Genomic DNA, 18,774 nt, shown 5'->3' on the forward strand with positions numbered 1-18,774 from the left:
CTTTCAAAATTTTGTTTAAAGAACACCTTTTTTCTCCTTCCGTTGCATATATCTATGCCTGCTCCATCCCCTTTCCTTTGTGTCTTCCTGCATAATAGCATTTTTCAGCTTTGTAAAGTATTTTTCAATATAGATAACACAAAAATTGCTATCTAAAATGAAATAGCATTGTATCATAGAATGGTTTGGGTTGGAACGGACCTTAGAGATCACCTAGGTCCAACCCCCCTGCCATGGGCAGGGACACCTTCCACCAGACCAGGTTGGTCAAAGCCCCGTCCAACCTGGCCTTGAACACTTCCAGGGATGGGGCATCCACAACCTCTCTGGGCAACCCCTTCCAGTGCCTCAACTACCCTCACAGTGAAGAACTTCCTCACATCTAATCTAAATCTACCCTCTTTCAGTTTAAAGCCATTACCCCTTGTCCTATCACTACGTGCCCTTGTAAAAAGTCCCTCTCCAGCTTTCTTGTAGGGTCCCTTTAGGTACTGCAAGGCCCATACTTATGTCCCAGTAACATACATGATTTGGACTGACTCAAGCTGTGGTGTGTATGCAGGTAAAGTAAATTCTGAATTATTCAACACTTAAAAACACTGAAAAATCATTTACTTGTTTCAAGCAATAAGATTTATGTTTTATGTCCCCAATCAATAGCTAGTGTGTCCACACACAGCTGATTTATCCATATTGAAAATATAATTATAAGTCTAGTTTGCTCTGAACCACAGAGTCCTTTTGTAACAAGATTATTTAAATACAAATGGGGTTGGAAAATTGGTTTTAAATGGCTAATCTGTCTTGTCTTCAATTCCAGCTGCAGAATTTACTAACATCATAAACACAGGCTGAGTGAAAATGTAAAAGGTTTTCTGATTCTCCTCGCGATCTGTCTATGCAGCGCTCATTAACGGTGAAGTTGATGGGAGCTGTATGCATGCCGTGAGAGGAGGATAATAAGCCTTGTAATCTCTATAAAAAGAGAGGGATTTTTACTAGTGATATGTCATATATACTGGTGTGCAAACGTCTGTCTTATCGGCAGCCCAATAAAGAATTTATGTACCCAGGTCTCAGATGCACTGAAGGACACATATGCCATATGGGTGGACAAAACCCATACCAGATAGCTGGAAACAACTCCTCAGGAGCACCACTTGCAATATGGAGCACCAGGCATTTGTGAAGGCACGATCAGGAAAAGTTTCATCCGGACAGATTTACTCAGAGATTATGAAAGGAGCTACTGCCCTCCTGCTGTCTCCACCAAATGTGGCCGATGGCCCGTGACACGCAGCGGGGAAAGGCTGTGCCAGTACACCCTCCTCTAAGAGAGCACTACGAGAGTACAGCCAGCTGGGAATACGCCATAACTTTGTCTCCGGGTCATGCAGATGGACTGGGAGAAATTGCAGTTCAAATCTGACCTGGGTTGAGTAGAGATTAAGGATTTCTGCCAGTTTTAGTTTAAAAGACTTAGTGGGGAAGAAATTTCAAGACCCTGTTTTCGTTTGCCGGAATGAAAACAAATTAAAACAAAATGAAACCTCAATTTTCTACTTGAAATCATATGCTTGCCTTGAAACCCAGGTGCTTCTTACACCGTTCTTTTCAGCAATTCGGTAGATCATTATTCGGTCAGATGGTTCTCCACATAGTTATACTGCCTTCAGAAAACAACCAACTATATTCACCAGGCTATCTAGGTCCCTTATACTAATACATATCCTCCCCTTTCAACAGCTGCAAATGAATGATAAGTTGTCACCAATGAGAAATTTGTGCGAGACATTCAGTAATATCCATACAGCAATGCACAAACTTTCAGCTAGTTTTACTGAAGTAGAAGCTGTATCAATGAACCTGACAGGTCCAGCGCATATCAATATTTTATACTGATACAGCAGACTTCATCTAATGACCTCCAGGCAATAATGATTTAGATTTTACAGCCCCATCTGAGCTATGAGTCAGTGTTGACCACCTCTTAAGTTAGGAAAAGCATAACTTTCTGAAACAAACAGCAATAAAGTAGGTAAATTTCTATGCCTTATAGCTATACAGAAAAAATTTAAAAAGAATTCTTAAAAAGCTTAAAGTCCTGAAGGACATAGAGAGTGCTAAAATCCTGTCCTAAGGACAGAGAAAAAAAGCTTCAAAGTCAAAGTCTGCAGGGAGGATACATTTCCCACCTATCTGAGATTTCTCACATGGCACATTTTCCACATAGTAACATAGATTTTAACCCCTCCACCCCCTGTGGATGAGAGGCAACATGGTAACTTGCCACCTTGCCCTGACATAGGAGACTCCTACCTTGAATCCTGCTTTGACAGACCACCCCAACCACCCCAAAAAAAAGAATGGGAGAATGTGCTGGTTTTCACTGGGATGAAGTTAATTTTCTTCAGAGTAGCTAGGATGGGGCTGTGGTTTGGATTAGTGCTGAAAACAGTGTTGATAGTACAGAAGTGTTTTTGTTACTGCTGAGCAGCGCTTACACAGAGCCAAGGCCCTTTCTGCTTCTCACCCCAGCCCACCAGCGAGTGGCTGGGGGGGGGCACAAGGAGTTGGGAGGGGACACAGCCAGGACAGCTGACCCCAACTGACCCAAGGGATATCCCAGACCATATCACATCATGCTTAGCAATAATAAACTAGAGGAAGGCTGGCCGGGGAAGCCGTTGCTCAGGGACCAGCTGGGCACCAGTCAGTTGGTACTGAGCAGTTGTTTTCATTTGCATCACTTGTTTTTCTTGATTTTTATTTCTCTCTGTTATTTCCCTTTGCATTATGATTTTGTATTATTATTATTATTGTTGTTGTTATTACTATTATTCTTTCAATTGTTAAACTGTTCTTATCTCAACCCACTAGTTTTCTCACTTTTACCCTTCCAATCCTCTTCACCCCCCATCCTGCTGGGGGGGAGCGAGGTGTGTGGTGCTTAGTTGCCAGCTGGAGTTAAAACCACAACAGTCCTTTTTTGCACCCAACGTAGGGCTCAAAGTGTTCGAGAAAACGACAGACTGACCAGAGCATATTAGAAGGTATTTACATCTGTTAGCAATTGCGGGTCACAATATTGGTTCATGTGTTCTCAATATTAGTTTATCTGAGCTGTGCCATGCTCTTTGTTTTGCTGTACATGTTAAAGATGGTTGTTGGCTTTTGCAGTTTTCTGTGCTCTGTAGCGATTAGTGATGTTTTGCCTGGGAGATTTGTTACAAATACACTGACCTTGAGCTTAAGCTGATATTTGGGCTCTGTACTGAAGCCACTACTGTACTTCAGATACCATCTCATGGAGAGAGTTAACAATTATTCTTCTTCCTCTGGGTTTTTTTTGTGTAGGAAATCCAGAATGACACCTTTGCTACATTTTTCTCTGATGTTTTCTCTCTTGTTTCAATAACTTCTCAGTATCTTGAACATCCTTGGGTAGTTAAAATACTTCTATCAGTATTTCTTAGGAATATTGGTTCAGTTTTTTCTAAGGTTAACAAGTAATTTAGGAGTATGACCCAGGCTCCACGAAAGTATGGTCATGGGTAGCATGGCATGTGGGAGAATATGGGCAGGTATCTAGAAAGCTTCTCACCTCCAATGGCCTGGAACTTCACTCCCAAACAACTACAGGACCCTGATGAAGCGATAGAATCTTTGGGGGGCAGGGGGGTTAAAAAAAGAAATGCCGTGGTTTTTCCAAAGAGGCACTACTTACTGCACTGTGCTGGGCCCTGGCCAGCATCTGCCAAACACTACTCGATACTATGCAGCACCCGCAGGGAGAAGAGAGGGAACAACATACCAACAGACACTATGGCTAATGCAGGCACTAAATCAGTCACCCCTATAACTAAAAAGAAACAATGGAAGCAGAAATCAGCTCATTTAGTAAGGGACGAAGAAGCTTCTAAGAGGGAGCAGGAGAAAGAATCAGAAGAGGCAGCCTATTCTGCAGCAGAGCCGTCACATGAACAGGAGGAGGAAGAGACAAATCATAAATGAGACAGAAACCATCCTATCCCTAAGTGAGCTGTGAGATAGGCACAAAGATTTTAGCTGTCAACCAGGTGAGCTAATTCTCAAGTGGTTACTCCGATGCTGGGATATTGGTGCCAGCAGTCAGGAATTAGAGGGTAAGGAAAGCTGGCAGCTAGGAACCCTTGCTAAGGATAAGGCCATTGACAAAGGAATTGGAAAAAAGGCAGGAGTCCTCAGTCTTTGGCAGCCACTCCTGTCAAGTATGAAGGACGGGTATCCCTTTGAGGAAGAACTTGCGAATTCCCCACACGAATGGATCAATATTGAGGGAGGTATCCGGTATCTGAGGGAATTAGCTATGTTGGAGGCGATCCATAACAACCTGGATAACAACCAGGCATCCAAATACCCGGATGAAATCTGGTGCATGCGGTCCATGTGGAGGAAGTTTGTACAAATTGATCAACAAAAAGCACCACGTTGTGCTTGTCCTCATTTCATCCAAGGGCTTTTATAGAAAACCCTTCAACATACACCTGGACAGCACACTTCTATTTTTCTTCTGAGTTAGAAAAATCTTAAGGATAGGATTACTGCCAATAAAACAGAAACACTACAAAATTTGAAATTATAATTCTATACACGCTTCTGAAAACCTCTTTGGCTTTTGTCTTTGTGCTCTGAATGGCTCCCAAGATCTAATTTATTTCAGTGAAACAAATCCAAAAGTGCCAGCAAAAAAGAATCAACTTTCTCTTTAGTTAGAATAAAAATTGTTCAGAAGGAATTCTTGACCTTCATTAATTCCATGGGCAGGTGTATAAGCTCCTAGGTGTTAATGAGACTTGCCAGTTTAGGCAGACTGTAGAGCCTAATGAAACATCAAATGAGCCCACTTCATTTCACTATCAGATACTTCCAACAGCAAAGTTTGATGGCACATCCTAACAATCCCTTCAAGCCCTCTGCATGGGGATGTGGAGCAAATCATTCTTCTGGACTGGAATTATGGTACTGGCTTGCATGGTCAGTGTGACTTGTAGAAATTAATGTGGGGGAAAAAATATCCAAATCCTTCCCCAGCGTTACTTTTTGCACATCCAAATTATATTTAATCTTTCCTCAATTATATACAAAACTATCCTCTGTAACCTATGTAAGTCTCCATTAGAAAAGCATACAAAAATTACCCCTCCAGAAAGCAAGCTTCCAGATCTACTGAAGCTTTAGGACTTATGTCAGGATCTGCTCTGAATCAACTTCATGCCTGATCACTTAGTAAAACAAGAGAGTTCAGGTTCTTCATAAATCCTAATTCACTGTTAAATGACTGCGAGGCTTGTTCTTATTCTTGTGCACAATATTAGGTGCCAGATCAGAAACTTCACAAAATTGGATCCTTAGGGCATAAAGATTTGCTATGGTAAATCCTACGTGTTGTCTTTTCAAGTTCCTCTTTAAGAAGAAAAATTTACAAAAAGAAAATAAAAGGTCAAGGGTTTCCAGAAAGGAAAAGACTGAAAAGTTAGTCATGTAATAAAAAATTAATTAGTCTTAATATAAAATTTTAACAAGGCACCTAATATTTTCAGGGAGGGAAGCTTAATGACACCAAGTCTGTAAAAATATCTCAGTTCTGGATTTCTGAGTCCCAAGGGTGGAAGTTGAGAGCCAGATTAAATGCTCACTATATTCAGTCCAAAATAAAATTCCACTGTTCTTAAACATAAAAAGAAAAGAAAAAAATGGTGTAAGTATCTGGAGCAAAGACACCTAATATAATTTTGTAAGTGACAGGTGAAGCAGAGCCACACTTGACAACTTTACGACCATCTTTGGACCAAAGTTGCCTTTCTAAAGGAAGAAGGATTTCATTAGCTTTCCCTAAATCAAACCATGATAAAACAAAGACAGTGGCAATGCAATGGATTTTAAAACTGTAGAAGTTAACCTCCCTGTACATGCATCGCTACTGCCTGCAACACGCTCAGGAAAAAAAACTAAGCAGCCCTTCTCCCTTCTTCCTGCTGTACCACAACTCTCCTCGTTCACAGTCATTATGGTCAGGAAGCAAAATCTGCTTTTGAGACGCAGCATTTAACCAAAGTGTTAACCAAAGAAAAATTTAAGACAAAACCAGAAGTCTACTTGGTCACCCTTAAACTGTTCCCTTTTATTTTCATGAAGAATGTATTTCATTTACCACCATGCACTGTCGTGCTACCAGGGCTATGGATCCTCAGAACTACAGAATATAGGACAGAGAGAATGCTACCATTCATTAACAATTCATATTTTCCATACGAAAGGAATACTTCTAAACTTCTCCATCCACACCTGAGGTGGCACTGCTATCACAGGCAGTCCTACCGGCAGCACCTGGCACGGCCACACGTTGAACTTGCAACACAGCAAGTGTCAAGTCTGCATTAAAATTTTAGGAAGAGCCTTGAGCACTTTTATTGTATCTGCTAAATCATCCCACAACTCATGCTGCAGCTCCAGCCTTCTCCAGCCGAGGAGCAATTTACCACCCACCTCCCCCAGCATGAGCTCTGTTGTTCTGGCCAGCAAGCATGCAGAAGACACACAGTTTATTTCCGTATTTCCTGGAGAAAGCATGTAGGTGATTAGCCCCATTTACCCTGGTGTGCCTGAATCAAAGCCAACCAGGCACAGAAGCATGCAGGTCATTTTGAGTGCCCTGAGCATCCTCATAGATTGAAAAACAATGTAGTCCTGAGGGTCTAAACTTGTATTACACAGACAGTCGGTGACATAACCCATTTAGATCAAAACACCCTGTAGAGTCACTCAGGTCTGCTATCTCACCGCTACAGCAGTCCTCTGATCTGAAACTGAAGCCGTTTCTCCGAATGCCAAAATGAGCCCAAACCAGAAAGAACTGGGGCCAAAGGCGTCCGCAATTCAGACCTACCCAGACGGTGTCGTCTTGTCTGTACTGTTTCCAGTTGCGGCCAGTGTCGCTGAACATCAGCGTATAGCTGGTTACCCAGTCTGAGCTCCCGTACCTGCCCTGGGTAGCGACCGCGACAATCTCCACTCTGTCTCCCAGATCAACCTGGAGCCACTGCTGCTCATTTGAGTTCAATGGGGACCAGCCACCAGCTCCTGAAAGAGATTGGTTAAAGATAAATTAGATGACAATGACAGCACAAGAAATTACACTTGAGAAAGACCGTGTTACTACTGCAGGTCATCACACAGGAGCCTACTTCCTGAACATACAGCTGTTTGTTCATATTTTTATATTAGGAAATATGCTACATGCGGTGTGCTTCCTTAAGTTTTTCTTAATTAACCTAAAGTTCATAAGGAATTCTGAATTTCTAAAAAAATGTAAGGAAATTCATTCTTTGTCAGCTGGACAAATGTTGGTGAAGTTGGCACATCCTCAGTCACAAAAAAATACCATATCTACCCCCTCTTTGCATGCTTGTGCAAATCTGGGAATGCTGATTTCTAACTTCTAATTTGCTTTGACGTTTTCTTTTTTGCTATGTTTTGAAAGACATGCAAAAATGTTAGTTATCTTGATTTGAGGCCTATTAAGTATTTGAAAGAACGGTTTAATTACAGGTTGTAAATGCAATTCAGATAATAAATTGTAAAGCTAGAGACGAGTTGCAAATTATCCACTTCCATGATGCACTTCTCCATTCAGGAATGAAGATTTCCGAAGTCACAGTCACATGGAAGCTGATAGTTTGTAGCTTATGTTTGTTCTTTAAAAGTAAATATATGTACTATCCCTTGAATTTTTTTAGAGGTTGAACAGGCCTGTGGTAATGCCAAGCCAATGAAACATGGAACTGCAACCACTGTTTGAATTTCACCATTTCACTCACTACAATAAATGTGAGCTTACGGTTAAAAGGCAAATCCTTCCAGACTGGAAAATATTATTTTACATTCTCTTGCCTTCTTTTTCACCCTTAAATTATAGGCTATGTTTATTTTCTTTTAACTTGTTTCTACTTGCACACATTTATTCTCCGAATACACTTAGCATTCACTTCAGCCTTACAAATAAGTGAACAACGAAGCTATGAAGAGTGCAGAAGCCATTAACAAAGTATCCAAAGCGCCAAATTTTCAGGCTGTCACTGCTTCTGCTACCCATCATTTTCTTTGTTTTGCCATTATTAATGAAGTTTACAAAAGCACTTCTGTGTGATTACAGTGAACACATTCACATTGGGAAGGAAAGGGGGAAATACACAGAGTAAAACTTTAACAATTCCTCATGTAAACTACAAGAACGATTCCCAATATGCGTTTCCAAATAAAAAGCATCACTAAATATTGGTAATAAATAGCTGGATTTACCTTAATATTTTGATCTTAACTGATCTGTCTCAAAGCTGCTCCAAGAAGAGTTTATTGAAGTGAACTGAGTTGAAAGATCAATGTGGTTTATATCAAAGAACTCAATTTCAATAACTTTGCCCTTTAAAAAATTTCTTTATTTTCCTGGACTGCATTGTATTTTCTAGCTCACAACTGGAATTCTTTTGTCTAAGAATAGGTGTTAGAATTTTCATTATTTACAGTTCACTAAGATAGGAATTAGTCCTAATTCCTGAAAGAGAAGCATATTTATTGCATAGCTAGAATTGAATATCGGCACTGCTCCCCTGGATGACTCAGTTCCATCCTCTACGAGAGCTCTCCAGGGAAAATAATTTGTAACCAAACCAATGCATACTGCTTGCTAGTTCCATGCTTTATTTTACCTTTTTCATTCACAATAGAAGTCTTCATCATCACTGTGATTATTTTACCTGCCTTAAATAGAATACTCTCTCCTATGAGCATGTCACGAAAGACCCAATGAGAACATTAGGAATTTCATTATTCAATTCTTCTCTGACTACTTCATAGCTCTCTTTTAACTCCATATCTATAAATAGCTTTTTTAAAACTATAGTACTTCCCATTAAAAATCCTAACAATGTTTCTTCTTTCCCCCCGCACTTTTTTTTTTTTTTTTTTTAATTTTAAATGGCATATAAAGAATATATCTGTCTGGCTTTTAATTTACAAACTATATAACTGTGTTCAAAGACAAGCTGCATATTTCTCCTACATTGAATTGTGACTAATGTACATGAGAGCCAAAGGAAAACTTCCAATATCTGAAATAGACCCTGAACACAATAGTTGCTGCTTTGTTTACAGTTTTATTCCAGGAACTGGCAGGACATAGAAATTCAGTTCAGAAGTTCTGGCAGGTCTGTGGCACAAAGTTGTTCCCTTCAACACTGCAAATAATTTATTACAGAAGTTTTCTGTAAATATTAAAAGAAAGGTGGGCATTTTCCTCTTTCCTTTATTGTCTTTCTATATCATTAACAGCAGCAACTAGATGGAGGAAAATAACTTATAACAAGTAATTTGTTTAAGGATTTTCCTATTTTAAAAAAAGGAAAAAAAATCTTTGCTTTCTCTGTTCTAGTTTATGCATAAGTTCTTAAGCCAAGCTCATTACCACAGGTGCTTTCTGTTAAACATCATAACTAGCATCTACCCTATGTAGTTTATGCTCTCTCCTGTCTGCTGCTAGAAGCGGCAGAAAGGTGATATGCTTTCCACAAAAGTATTTGGCTTTACTATGCACTGATATTTTCCAGTTTGAGCACAGCACAACAGGCTTATATTTTCAAAGTCAGTCAAACAAACAATACACACTGAATGGAAATTTGGGAGATCTGTGATGAGCTTGACCTCTCAAATCAGAGATTACACAGCATCTCCAAACTGTGTATCTCTTCACGTGAGCACATTTGTCTGTTGGGAATGTCACTCTTTAGATGTAAGCACTCCATGACACAGCAGTGACACCTGCTCATAGCATCACCTCTCCAGAAGCTGCTCTTGCAAGAGAGATGTTATCAGTTACAGACCAGGCCTTTACAGAAGAGCAGCTGCTTCATACACCTTTTCCTGTGGGGAAAAACCCCACTGTATTTCCCTCTCCCAAACCTTCCATCATTACCATTTCCACAGATGGACAGTAATTCTACTGACTTCTAAGAATGGCAGTTAAAATCCCTGCAACGGCAACGCTGCATTGGGTGTGTGACTGAGGACAGAACTAAAGCTTTTCGCATTGGGCCTCTCTCATTTCTGCTAGTAAAGCAAACGCGTAACTTCTGCTTACTTTTGTGGGTATCCCAAATCCTCACCAAATACTGCTGCAAGTGCCAAAAATCAATAAAATGTTCTTTTTCCTCCATATTTGCTCTGTTATACAGAGCTGGTGGCACAAGGGATACTGGCATCTTTTTCCAGCACAATCTGTCCACATTTCTTTTATGCACGTCATTCCTTATAGAGTGTCAACACCCCACCCTGTACTTTTTTAGTAAGTAGCATAAAAGCACGCCCAAAGTATAGCAACTCTTTTACCGCCATTTGCTCCTCTACCCACCAGTGATGCTCACCCTGGGGAACATTTGTCAGGGCAGGCCCGAGACAAGAGACAAGGACGTCGGATGTGAAGGCTCTAATAGGCAACAACAAGGGCTACTAAAGACACAATTTTTACAGGACATCAACTCCTTTGAACAGATATAAGCATAACCCTGACACCATTTTCCTGCAGTTGGGCACAAGGAAGTTGAAGAGGACCATACACCTTTTATTAATAGTGTGGCATAAACAGAAAACAGACAAATGTGGCTCTGATTACACCAACCAGATCGGTACATTTGTTTTTAGGTAATCTGGAAAGTACTAACATATGAAGATACCACATTGCGCCTCTCACAAGAAAACAAGAGAGAGAAGATGCTCAATAAAGTCAACACGTTTAGCACTTTACAACGTCATGTCTGATGGACATACAATTTCCCTATTCTGCCCACCAGATTCCCACTGGCATTGATAGGATTCTGCGCATTGCACTACACTGTCATTCCTCAGAGTTCACACATTTCACATTTTCTGTGGATCATTTCAAGGGAGACGTTCAACACAGTATGGCAAAAATGCCCTAGCGGAGAAACAGTACCACAGGAATCTGATATATTGCTCATATTCTCCATGGCAACAAATCATAATGCTAGAAATATAAGGAGAACAATGATCAGATGTTTTCTCAGCTGGACACGCATATGACTCCAAGAAATAAGATCAAATACTTTTTTTCTTTTTCAGACCATTTGTAAATTTTGCTGTAATTGTTCCAAAAATTACATTTAATCCCAGTGTTATGCAGTCAATGCTCCTTGATGTTCCACGGGGCTGCTCAGGATGCCCATACTTATTTGTAGTTTATTAATGCAAAGAAAAAGGAATGCTTATTTCCACCCTACAGCGCCTTACAAACAGCTCAACTGGCTTTATAATGTGCTACAAACTCTTGGACTTCCTGCTGCAACTAAGTGCTTCCCTGCTGCAGAATTTTACTTTAATGCCCAGATCAAACACTTCCTGGCCATAAAACAAATTCTTTTTGACATTATATATGTTTTATATTCCCATACATAATTGCCTATACTGACTACTCAGGCTGAGAACTAATAGAGAACTGAAAAAGCTTAGTTGATACAGTCATATTGTAGCAATTTTCTTAGTCTTTTTCATCATTTATTTACTGTAAACAAAAAAGCCGATTAATCCCTCTCATGGCTAAGTAATATATTTCATACCTCAGAATCATATTTATCAGAATTATACTAACTGCTTTACTATTACCAGTACAGATTTATCAGCATTTAATTGAGCACTTCCAGCAGTTCACACAAAGCTTTACTCATGGGTAGTTTGTGTGGGGTTTTTTTAATGGCACATTTCACTGCTGCAGGCCTTTTTTTAAACAACAGCCTTTTTGTTATTATCTATTACTGAATCAACTTGATGAATTAGAACTTTCTGTTGATGTAGATCTAGATTGTATTTTATAAATTCATCTTCACCTGTTGCATTCATATTTGCATTAACAAATATATTTATCTGGCTTTCTACATGGAGGTACTGTTGCTTGCAGCACTGTCTTATCAATTACAAACAAAGCTAAGCCAGCTCATCAAAACACTCCAACATTATTAGAAAGCCATGGCATAGTCCTTGTTAGTGAATATTATTCCTTGTAAAGATATCTACTCTTTGCATTCAAGTGCCAGCCAAAGAAAATTCCTTCAGTCACCACCTACCACTGCTTGCTTCTCCAACCCAAGATGAAGTACCCATATGAATTCTGCTGGCACTACATCTGCGTCTTTCTACAAAAGTCTGCACAACAACAGAATTAAGCAAGGTAGAATTTAGCTTCTAGGTCCCTGTGTTGGGCTTAGCTCCTCAGTTATCACATAAGCCTTCAAAACCTGAAATAAAAGTTGCTCAAACAACTTCCTTGCTTAGGGCTCAGTTTCAATACTCTGCCTTCCTGTTCCTATGATTTGTGCCAAAGGACAGTGTGGACCTTACCAATGTGATACTGTATGTCTAAAAAACTACTACACTTTACCCCCCCGCTACATGGCAAAACTACTCTAACACAGCAAAATAAGACCTAGTTCATTTTCTGCCCTTAAACTGCAATCATTGTAAATTTATTTTAGAAGTTGTTAATATCACTTTAAAATACAGTCCAGTCAGAGCTTGACTTGCAATAATATTGACTTTGAATCTCTTCCTCTTTTCTGCATACAAAATTAGTCATTAGAGCCATTTGCAAAATCACATAAGCACATTTATTCACCATCCCAGCTAGCAGTTGGTAACAAAGGCAGGGCAAACTCAAATATCACGCTCAACGTTTAGAATTTTCTTTATGTTGAACAACTACCATATGACCTTTTACTTGCTGAGGAACTCTGGTTCAGGAGTTTAAATATGATACAGTAACTCCCATCTAACACTTCTCTAAGGACCTAGCAACTGCTTATCATTAGTGCCAAGCATCTAAGAAAGCGCCCTTTACTGTCTTTCTATAGATTTATCAAATGGCATTTGATTAAAACAGACATTTCAGAGATTGTTTAAGTAGGAAAATTCTCATTTATTTTTAATTAAAACCTCTTTTGTAGTAGTATACTTTCTAGTGTTTCTTATAATGAAAATCATATGTATTGTAATAATGCAGGGCTTTCCTCTTTTAGAGGCTATAACTTGGGAATAAGGTAGGAGCCAACAACCCAAATTTGCAGCGCGGTGTCAAATGATGTCCTAGATACTGTCAACTTCTATTTTCTGGTAACAAGTTTGATACTAATAATTTCACCTTGTGTGTGAACTCATTATCTGTGCCTCAAATATTCTTCATGGCAAATGTCTGCCAAGTTTTTTTTATTCGTTTTCACTGTTTCTGCAGAGTTGTGTAATCACTGAATTCTACTGGAATTTTAATATCTAGTTGCTACTAGCTTTAACAAACGCCTACATTTTAGAATAGAGCCTCAAGCCTAATGACCTTCAAGCTGGAAAGATTATGGCAAATCTTCAAAAGCAAAAAGACAATCTAAACTTCCTTCAGGATGTTTCTACAAGAGAAATGGAGAGCTTCAAGTTTAATAGAAGTTTTCTATAATAAAGGAAGGAATTGCTCCTAAATAGAGCTCTCACAAAAGCATAAATTAGCGGTTCTATTCAACTTGGCTCTGAATGCATTGCATACAAACAGCATAAAAAGTTATTCTTTGTCAATGTGATTAAAAAGAATATTTTAGGCATTTCATACTGCAACCTTACCGTCTCGCCTGTTGAGCTTTGCAAAGCTGGGACTGTGAGTAGTGAAGAGCTCAGAGGAACTGGTAAGGGCTGTTGAAGGTAAGGGAGATACCAATGCATCATCACAATTATCTAAAAGAAAAGGCAAAAAAACAAAACATAGAGGTCATCATATGAGCAACAAATATACCAGCTTGTGCTATCTCGACATGGTGTTTGTTTCTACTTAGTACACAGACACCGGAGAAAGAGCACACTTGTGCTTGAACTCACATGCAAGACTGAAATTAACCCTCCAGAATGACAGTCTGGTGGGATGGCAACTGGATGGGAGCTGTTTTTAACATCATCAAATACTTGAGAAGCTGGAAAATGTTTTCCTTTCAGCGAATGAAACTTGATGATCTACCCTCCAGTAAAAGAGAGTAATGACTCTTCTTGCAAAAGCCACTGGAAGAGTGTAGTAACGCCCTGGCAGAGTTAGAGATCACCCCAACTGTTGTGTTCAGTAGTCTCTCCACAGAGCAGATACACAATGTAGGAGTTACAACTTCATACTTCTGTACAGTAGTGACACACAGGCATATGCCACCTGGCCTTCTGCCACATATAAAAGCAAGTCCTGTGCTTCACAAGAGTCCTATGCTGCATCGTGATTACAAAACCTGAACACTTCCTTCGTTTCTTCCACAAACTCATACACATGCCTAGATTAGTTTTGTTTGCTCAGATGAGTAGTCTGCTACGTCTTTCTCCTCTTGCTTTCACATCCTCATATAGGCTAACACTCAAGTTGAATTTTTGAGCCCATAATGTTTGAATAAGGATGGAATTAGGTAAAGTAAGTTTGCTCATTACAATGCTGTCACATACACACTCAAGAACATAGTGCAGGGTTTCAGTAGGCAATAATAATAATAAAAACCTCTCATTTTTAATTGAATCTCCCATGGAGCAAACATGGATCTAATTACTGGAAAAGTCCTGCAGGTTAGCAGGATCTCAGGCACCACAGTGATCTCGCACTCACAGAGTAAATTCACAATTTGCAAGGATGGTGGTTGGGGAGGAAGTAATGCATTAATGATATTTCAGGCTAGAAAAGACAAGCAATAAAAGCAAAAATTGCTTTATAGTTATGACAGCAATTTTAGACTGTTCCAAATCTGGGTGATACCTTTCACATAATGAGCCAGATTACATTAAAATATTTCTCATCTCTTTCTACAGTGACTCTCTAAGAACAGCCCAGATACTTTTGTAATCAAAATCCATCTCTATATGAAAAAAAACAGTGTCATCAATATAATTCATATCAGTGCATTGACCGATGGACCTCAAAAAGCAAACTTAAGTACAAAATCCTTTCTGTCTCTTTGGTTACCATCAGCAAAAAGACCTAACAAGATCTGCAAGTTAGACAAATTAAGGCCAAGTATGCCACTGATGTTTTGAACATGAGATAATTAGCCAACAAAACAAGTTACCAAGGTCCTGAACAGATTCCTCATCACTTACAGCCTTTGAGTCTCAAAGAGAATTTCTGACTGCAATGCAGAAAGGTCTGTGGACTGCCGTGCACCCTGGTACGGCATGAGGTCAAGCCTAAATTGTTCTGTCTGGACTTAAAAAAAAAAACCAAAAAAAACCCAAACCACAAACAACAAAACACACCTGTAAATTAAAATGAGGCTCTTAAATTCACTGGCAGTTGTGACCTGAACAGTGATTTAAACAAAGATCTCAAATGGCAAGTACACTGGGGCGCCAAACTCACCCAAACTTTTGCATTCTATAAAACCCAGTGGAAGGATTGGGAACTTCTCAAAAGGACGTTCAAGGTCTTAGCAACAGATCTACAGGACTATTCAGCAACACTTAAAACCTGAAGCTGAAAATAACTGAATGCAGAGATTTCAATTTAAATAGTGTCTAGATTGCTGGCTCTCTTCAGTTCCTTGGGGTTGCTCCCAGACCACAAGAGAACTCCACACATCAGCCTGTGATCCACAAGCTGTCCGTGACAAGAGTCACAGTGACAACCTCTGGGTTCTCACTGTTCCCCGAGGGTATGATCGGATACCTACAGGACACCAAGTGTCTCAGCACAGCAGCAAGTGTAAACCATTTCAGAACAATGCATTTAAGGTTTTGCCTGGGATCTCTGGAGGCTCCAGCTTGGGAAGTGACAATTAGCTCTTCTAACTACCAGGTGCTTTGTTTGCTACATTTCCACATCCTTTGTGTCTGTCCCCAGACACACTCACCTGGATCTCTGCTGCTACAGCATTACAACATCATTTTCACACAAAATTCTAGGATTCTTATTTAGTTTTTCTCTGGAAAAAAACCAACCAACCAACCAAAAAACCCCAAACCTAAAACAACAGAAAACTCCACTACTGCCAGGAATCCTTCCCTGAATTCATATCCAACTATAAAAACATGTAATTATAAGGCTTCAGGATTTAGGACAGTATTAACAATTTGAAGATAGTTCTAAGAACACCAGGACCAGTACAGTCCAACTTCCAATAGATCAGTGTGTAACTATTGATTTAGAATGCAAGCAGGAATTTCCTCCAAGTTTAGTTTTGAATGGATACTCTAACAAGATGCAAGGTCACTCTTCTGCTCTTCTCTCAGTCAAAACTAGCCTTGCAACATCGGAGGTTGCACCGGACAGCTCTACATGCACAGACCTACAATGCAGGACATGGCACAGCTTTTACATGCCAAATGAAATTTCAAAGTACAGTATAGTAGAGTGCTTGGGATGCATCAGTCAATTTGTACATGCACAACAATCCAGATCGTATACAGAATAGCTCCTATGCATCCCTTGTCAGTGACACTACACATACGAACTCTACAGATTTGAGATTGATATCTCTTTGTAAATCTTAGCTGAAATTGGCCACAGGGTTCAAAAAGGCACAATGTGCACATGCAGTGAGGATCATCCCATAGGCCCTGCTTCCATGAGAAGGCAGAATTGAAAAACAAACCAACCAACCACCCAACACACTCCTCTCAATATTACCAAACTCTCTAAGAAAGTATGTTAATATCATGTTTCCTGTTGTGATGGCTGCAGACAAGAAAAAGATTAAAAGTTTTGTGCTTATGCAAGGTCAGAGAACACCCATGGTAAAACCAAAAGCAAAGCCAATGTATCCTGATTCCCATCATATAATCCCAGTGCACACATTTCAAGATACTTCATCTCCCTCACATGGTGTGACAGAAATAGACCTTTATTCCAGGTGCTCCCATATTTCTAATTTCTGACCCTACTCCTTTTGCTTTGGCAGTTTGCCTGTCAGAACAAGAACTTTGTTTCTTTGAGTCAACTGCATTATATGTCTATTAAAAACATTGTTTCTAACAAAGAAAAAACTACACTACGGAATCACTTAAAACATCTGGGTACTCACAAAAAGCATTTACTAGCCAGATGTTTTCTCCTATGTTTCCTTGCTGACCAGACAATTAGCAAAAAAAAAAACCCCACCAAACCATGAAAAAGAGTGTCTAAATGTACCTATAAGCCATCTTCATGCAAATCACATAAAAATACAGATGTTGACTAGCATTTGAGAAATAGGTGCTGACCTTGACTATGCAGACTTCTGAGAAACAGGCAATTATGGATAGCATTTACAGTGTCATGCATATAATTAGAACTGGCATCAGCAATCTTGCTTCTGAAATGAAGAAAAATATTCACCTGTATCAACTTGATTTTTTCTGATTTTTATTTACTTTTGATTTTTAGAAAATAATGATAAATTAGGAAAAAAACACATGAGAAACTCACCAACCTATTATGAAGTACTTTGGTTTATTGGTTTTGATTCCTTTCTTGTAGCTGTCATTGCCATCCAGGTAAAAACAAGGAAATCTTCTCTCCCCCTTTCCCATGTATTTTAATTTTGTCTGAAATAATTTCTTTTAAAACAGAAATACAAATGTTATTCGTTCAAAAGCACCCAAGTGAGATTTAGACTATAAAACTCTTGGGCTCCTTTGAAACATGCCAGTTAATACCAGCTTTAGCTAATAGTCCATAAAACAGTGAACTTCAGAATATACATTTTGCCCAAATATCTGATCAAGCTTTATGTTTCGTGAAGGCCTTCAACACCTGTGACAAGTATGAAAAAAAAAAAAACCTGAAAAAAATGTGTCCAAGTCCAGAGAGACAGGATTTCAAATGCTTCTGAAGCACAGCCATCTTCTGAAACACAGCTAACATATTACCAAAATTGAGTTTGCATAGAAATCAGATTCAGCCCAACTTTACTAATTCTTCTAGTACATGTTTTACATCATTGTTGGTAGGCATGACATGATCCGGTTTATAACTTTCTTCAAGCCTGAGATAACATTCAGCAGCAGCAACTGATAAAAATTTAGAAAGTTTCCGATTAATGGACACTGAGGACATTCAGAAAGCCATAAACCCCCCAACTCCATTGTAAGCACACTAATGTTTCTTTCACCTTGTCCTTTGAAGAGGATCAATCCTTGGAAGGCAGGCAGGGTCGTTACCAGCGGTGACTGAGATGTGTTAAGAAACCTGTCCTGCCGCTATTTCCCTTGTGTGCTTGAAGAGTCAGTGGGACAAAACACATTGATTTGCACTTGTGAAGGCCATCCAGAACGGTCACTAACATTTCTTTAATGAAAGCTTTGATGAAGAGGACACGATCAGTGAAAGATCACCCATCCCAGGGCTCCATAGATTTCCCATACATCAGATTTGAACGGCTTTTAGTAGCGCTGTACCCTCATAGAGACAAATGTGCAGAAAATCTTTGACTGTAAAGCTCGTATTACTTCTACATTGTAGTATATCGTTATTATTGGTATAAGTAGTACCGTACTTACGCCAACGACCTCATATCCCCGCAAATGGAAAGTATTTGACAAGCCACAGTAAGACTGTGGTCTATGCTGCAGCTTCTCTATTAGCAACCATAAGCATCATGAAATAGTTATAAAAACTGCAAGACAGCAGTACCCAGAGTTGGAACATGGGGCTAGTATCACTCAGCAATGCAACTGAAGGAAGAGTAGGGAACA

General features: G+C 39.4%; 1 protein-coding gene across 2 annotated transcripts in view; it reads right to left on the reverse strand.

The window, feature by feature from the left end:
* CNTNAP5 (contactin associated protein family member 5) overlaps positions 1 to 18,774 on the reverse strand; it is a 304,375-nt gene that overhangs the window by 217,537 nt on the left and 68,064 nt on the right. For both annotated transcript variants that reach the window (XM_049806131.1, XM_049806123.1), the window contains exons 2-3: positions 13,708 to 13,818; positions 6,929 to 7,122 (exon numbers count right to left, since the gene is read on the reverse strand). In XM_049806131.1, coding sequence (XP_049662088.1) covers positions 6,929 to 7,122; positions 13,708 to 13,818 — 305 coding nt within the window. The remainder of the gene's footprint in view (positions 1 to 6,928; positions 7,123 to 13,707; positions 13,819 to 18,774) is intronic.

This window comes from Accipiter gentilis, chromosome 1 (assembly GCF_929443795.1).
Source record: "Accipiter gentilis chromosome 1, bAccGen1.1, whole genome shotgun sequence".
In the NCBI taxonomy this organism is placed as follows: Eukaryota; Metazoa; Chordata; class Aves; order Accipitriformes; family Accipitridae; genus Astur; species Astur gentilis.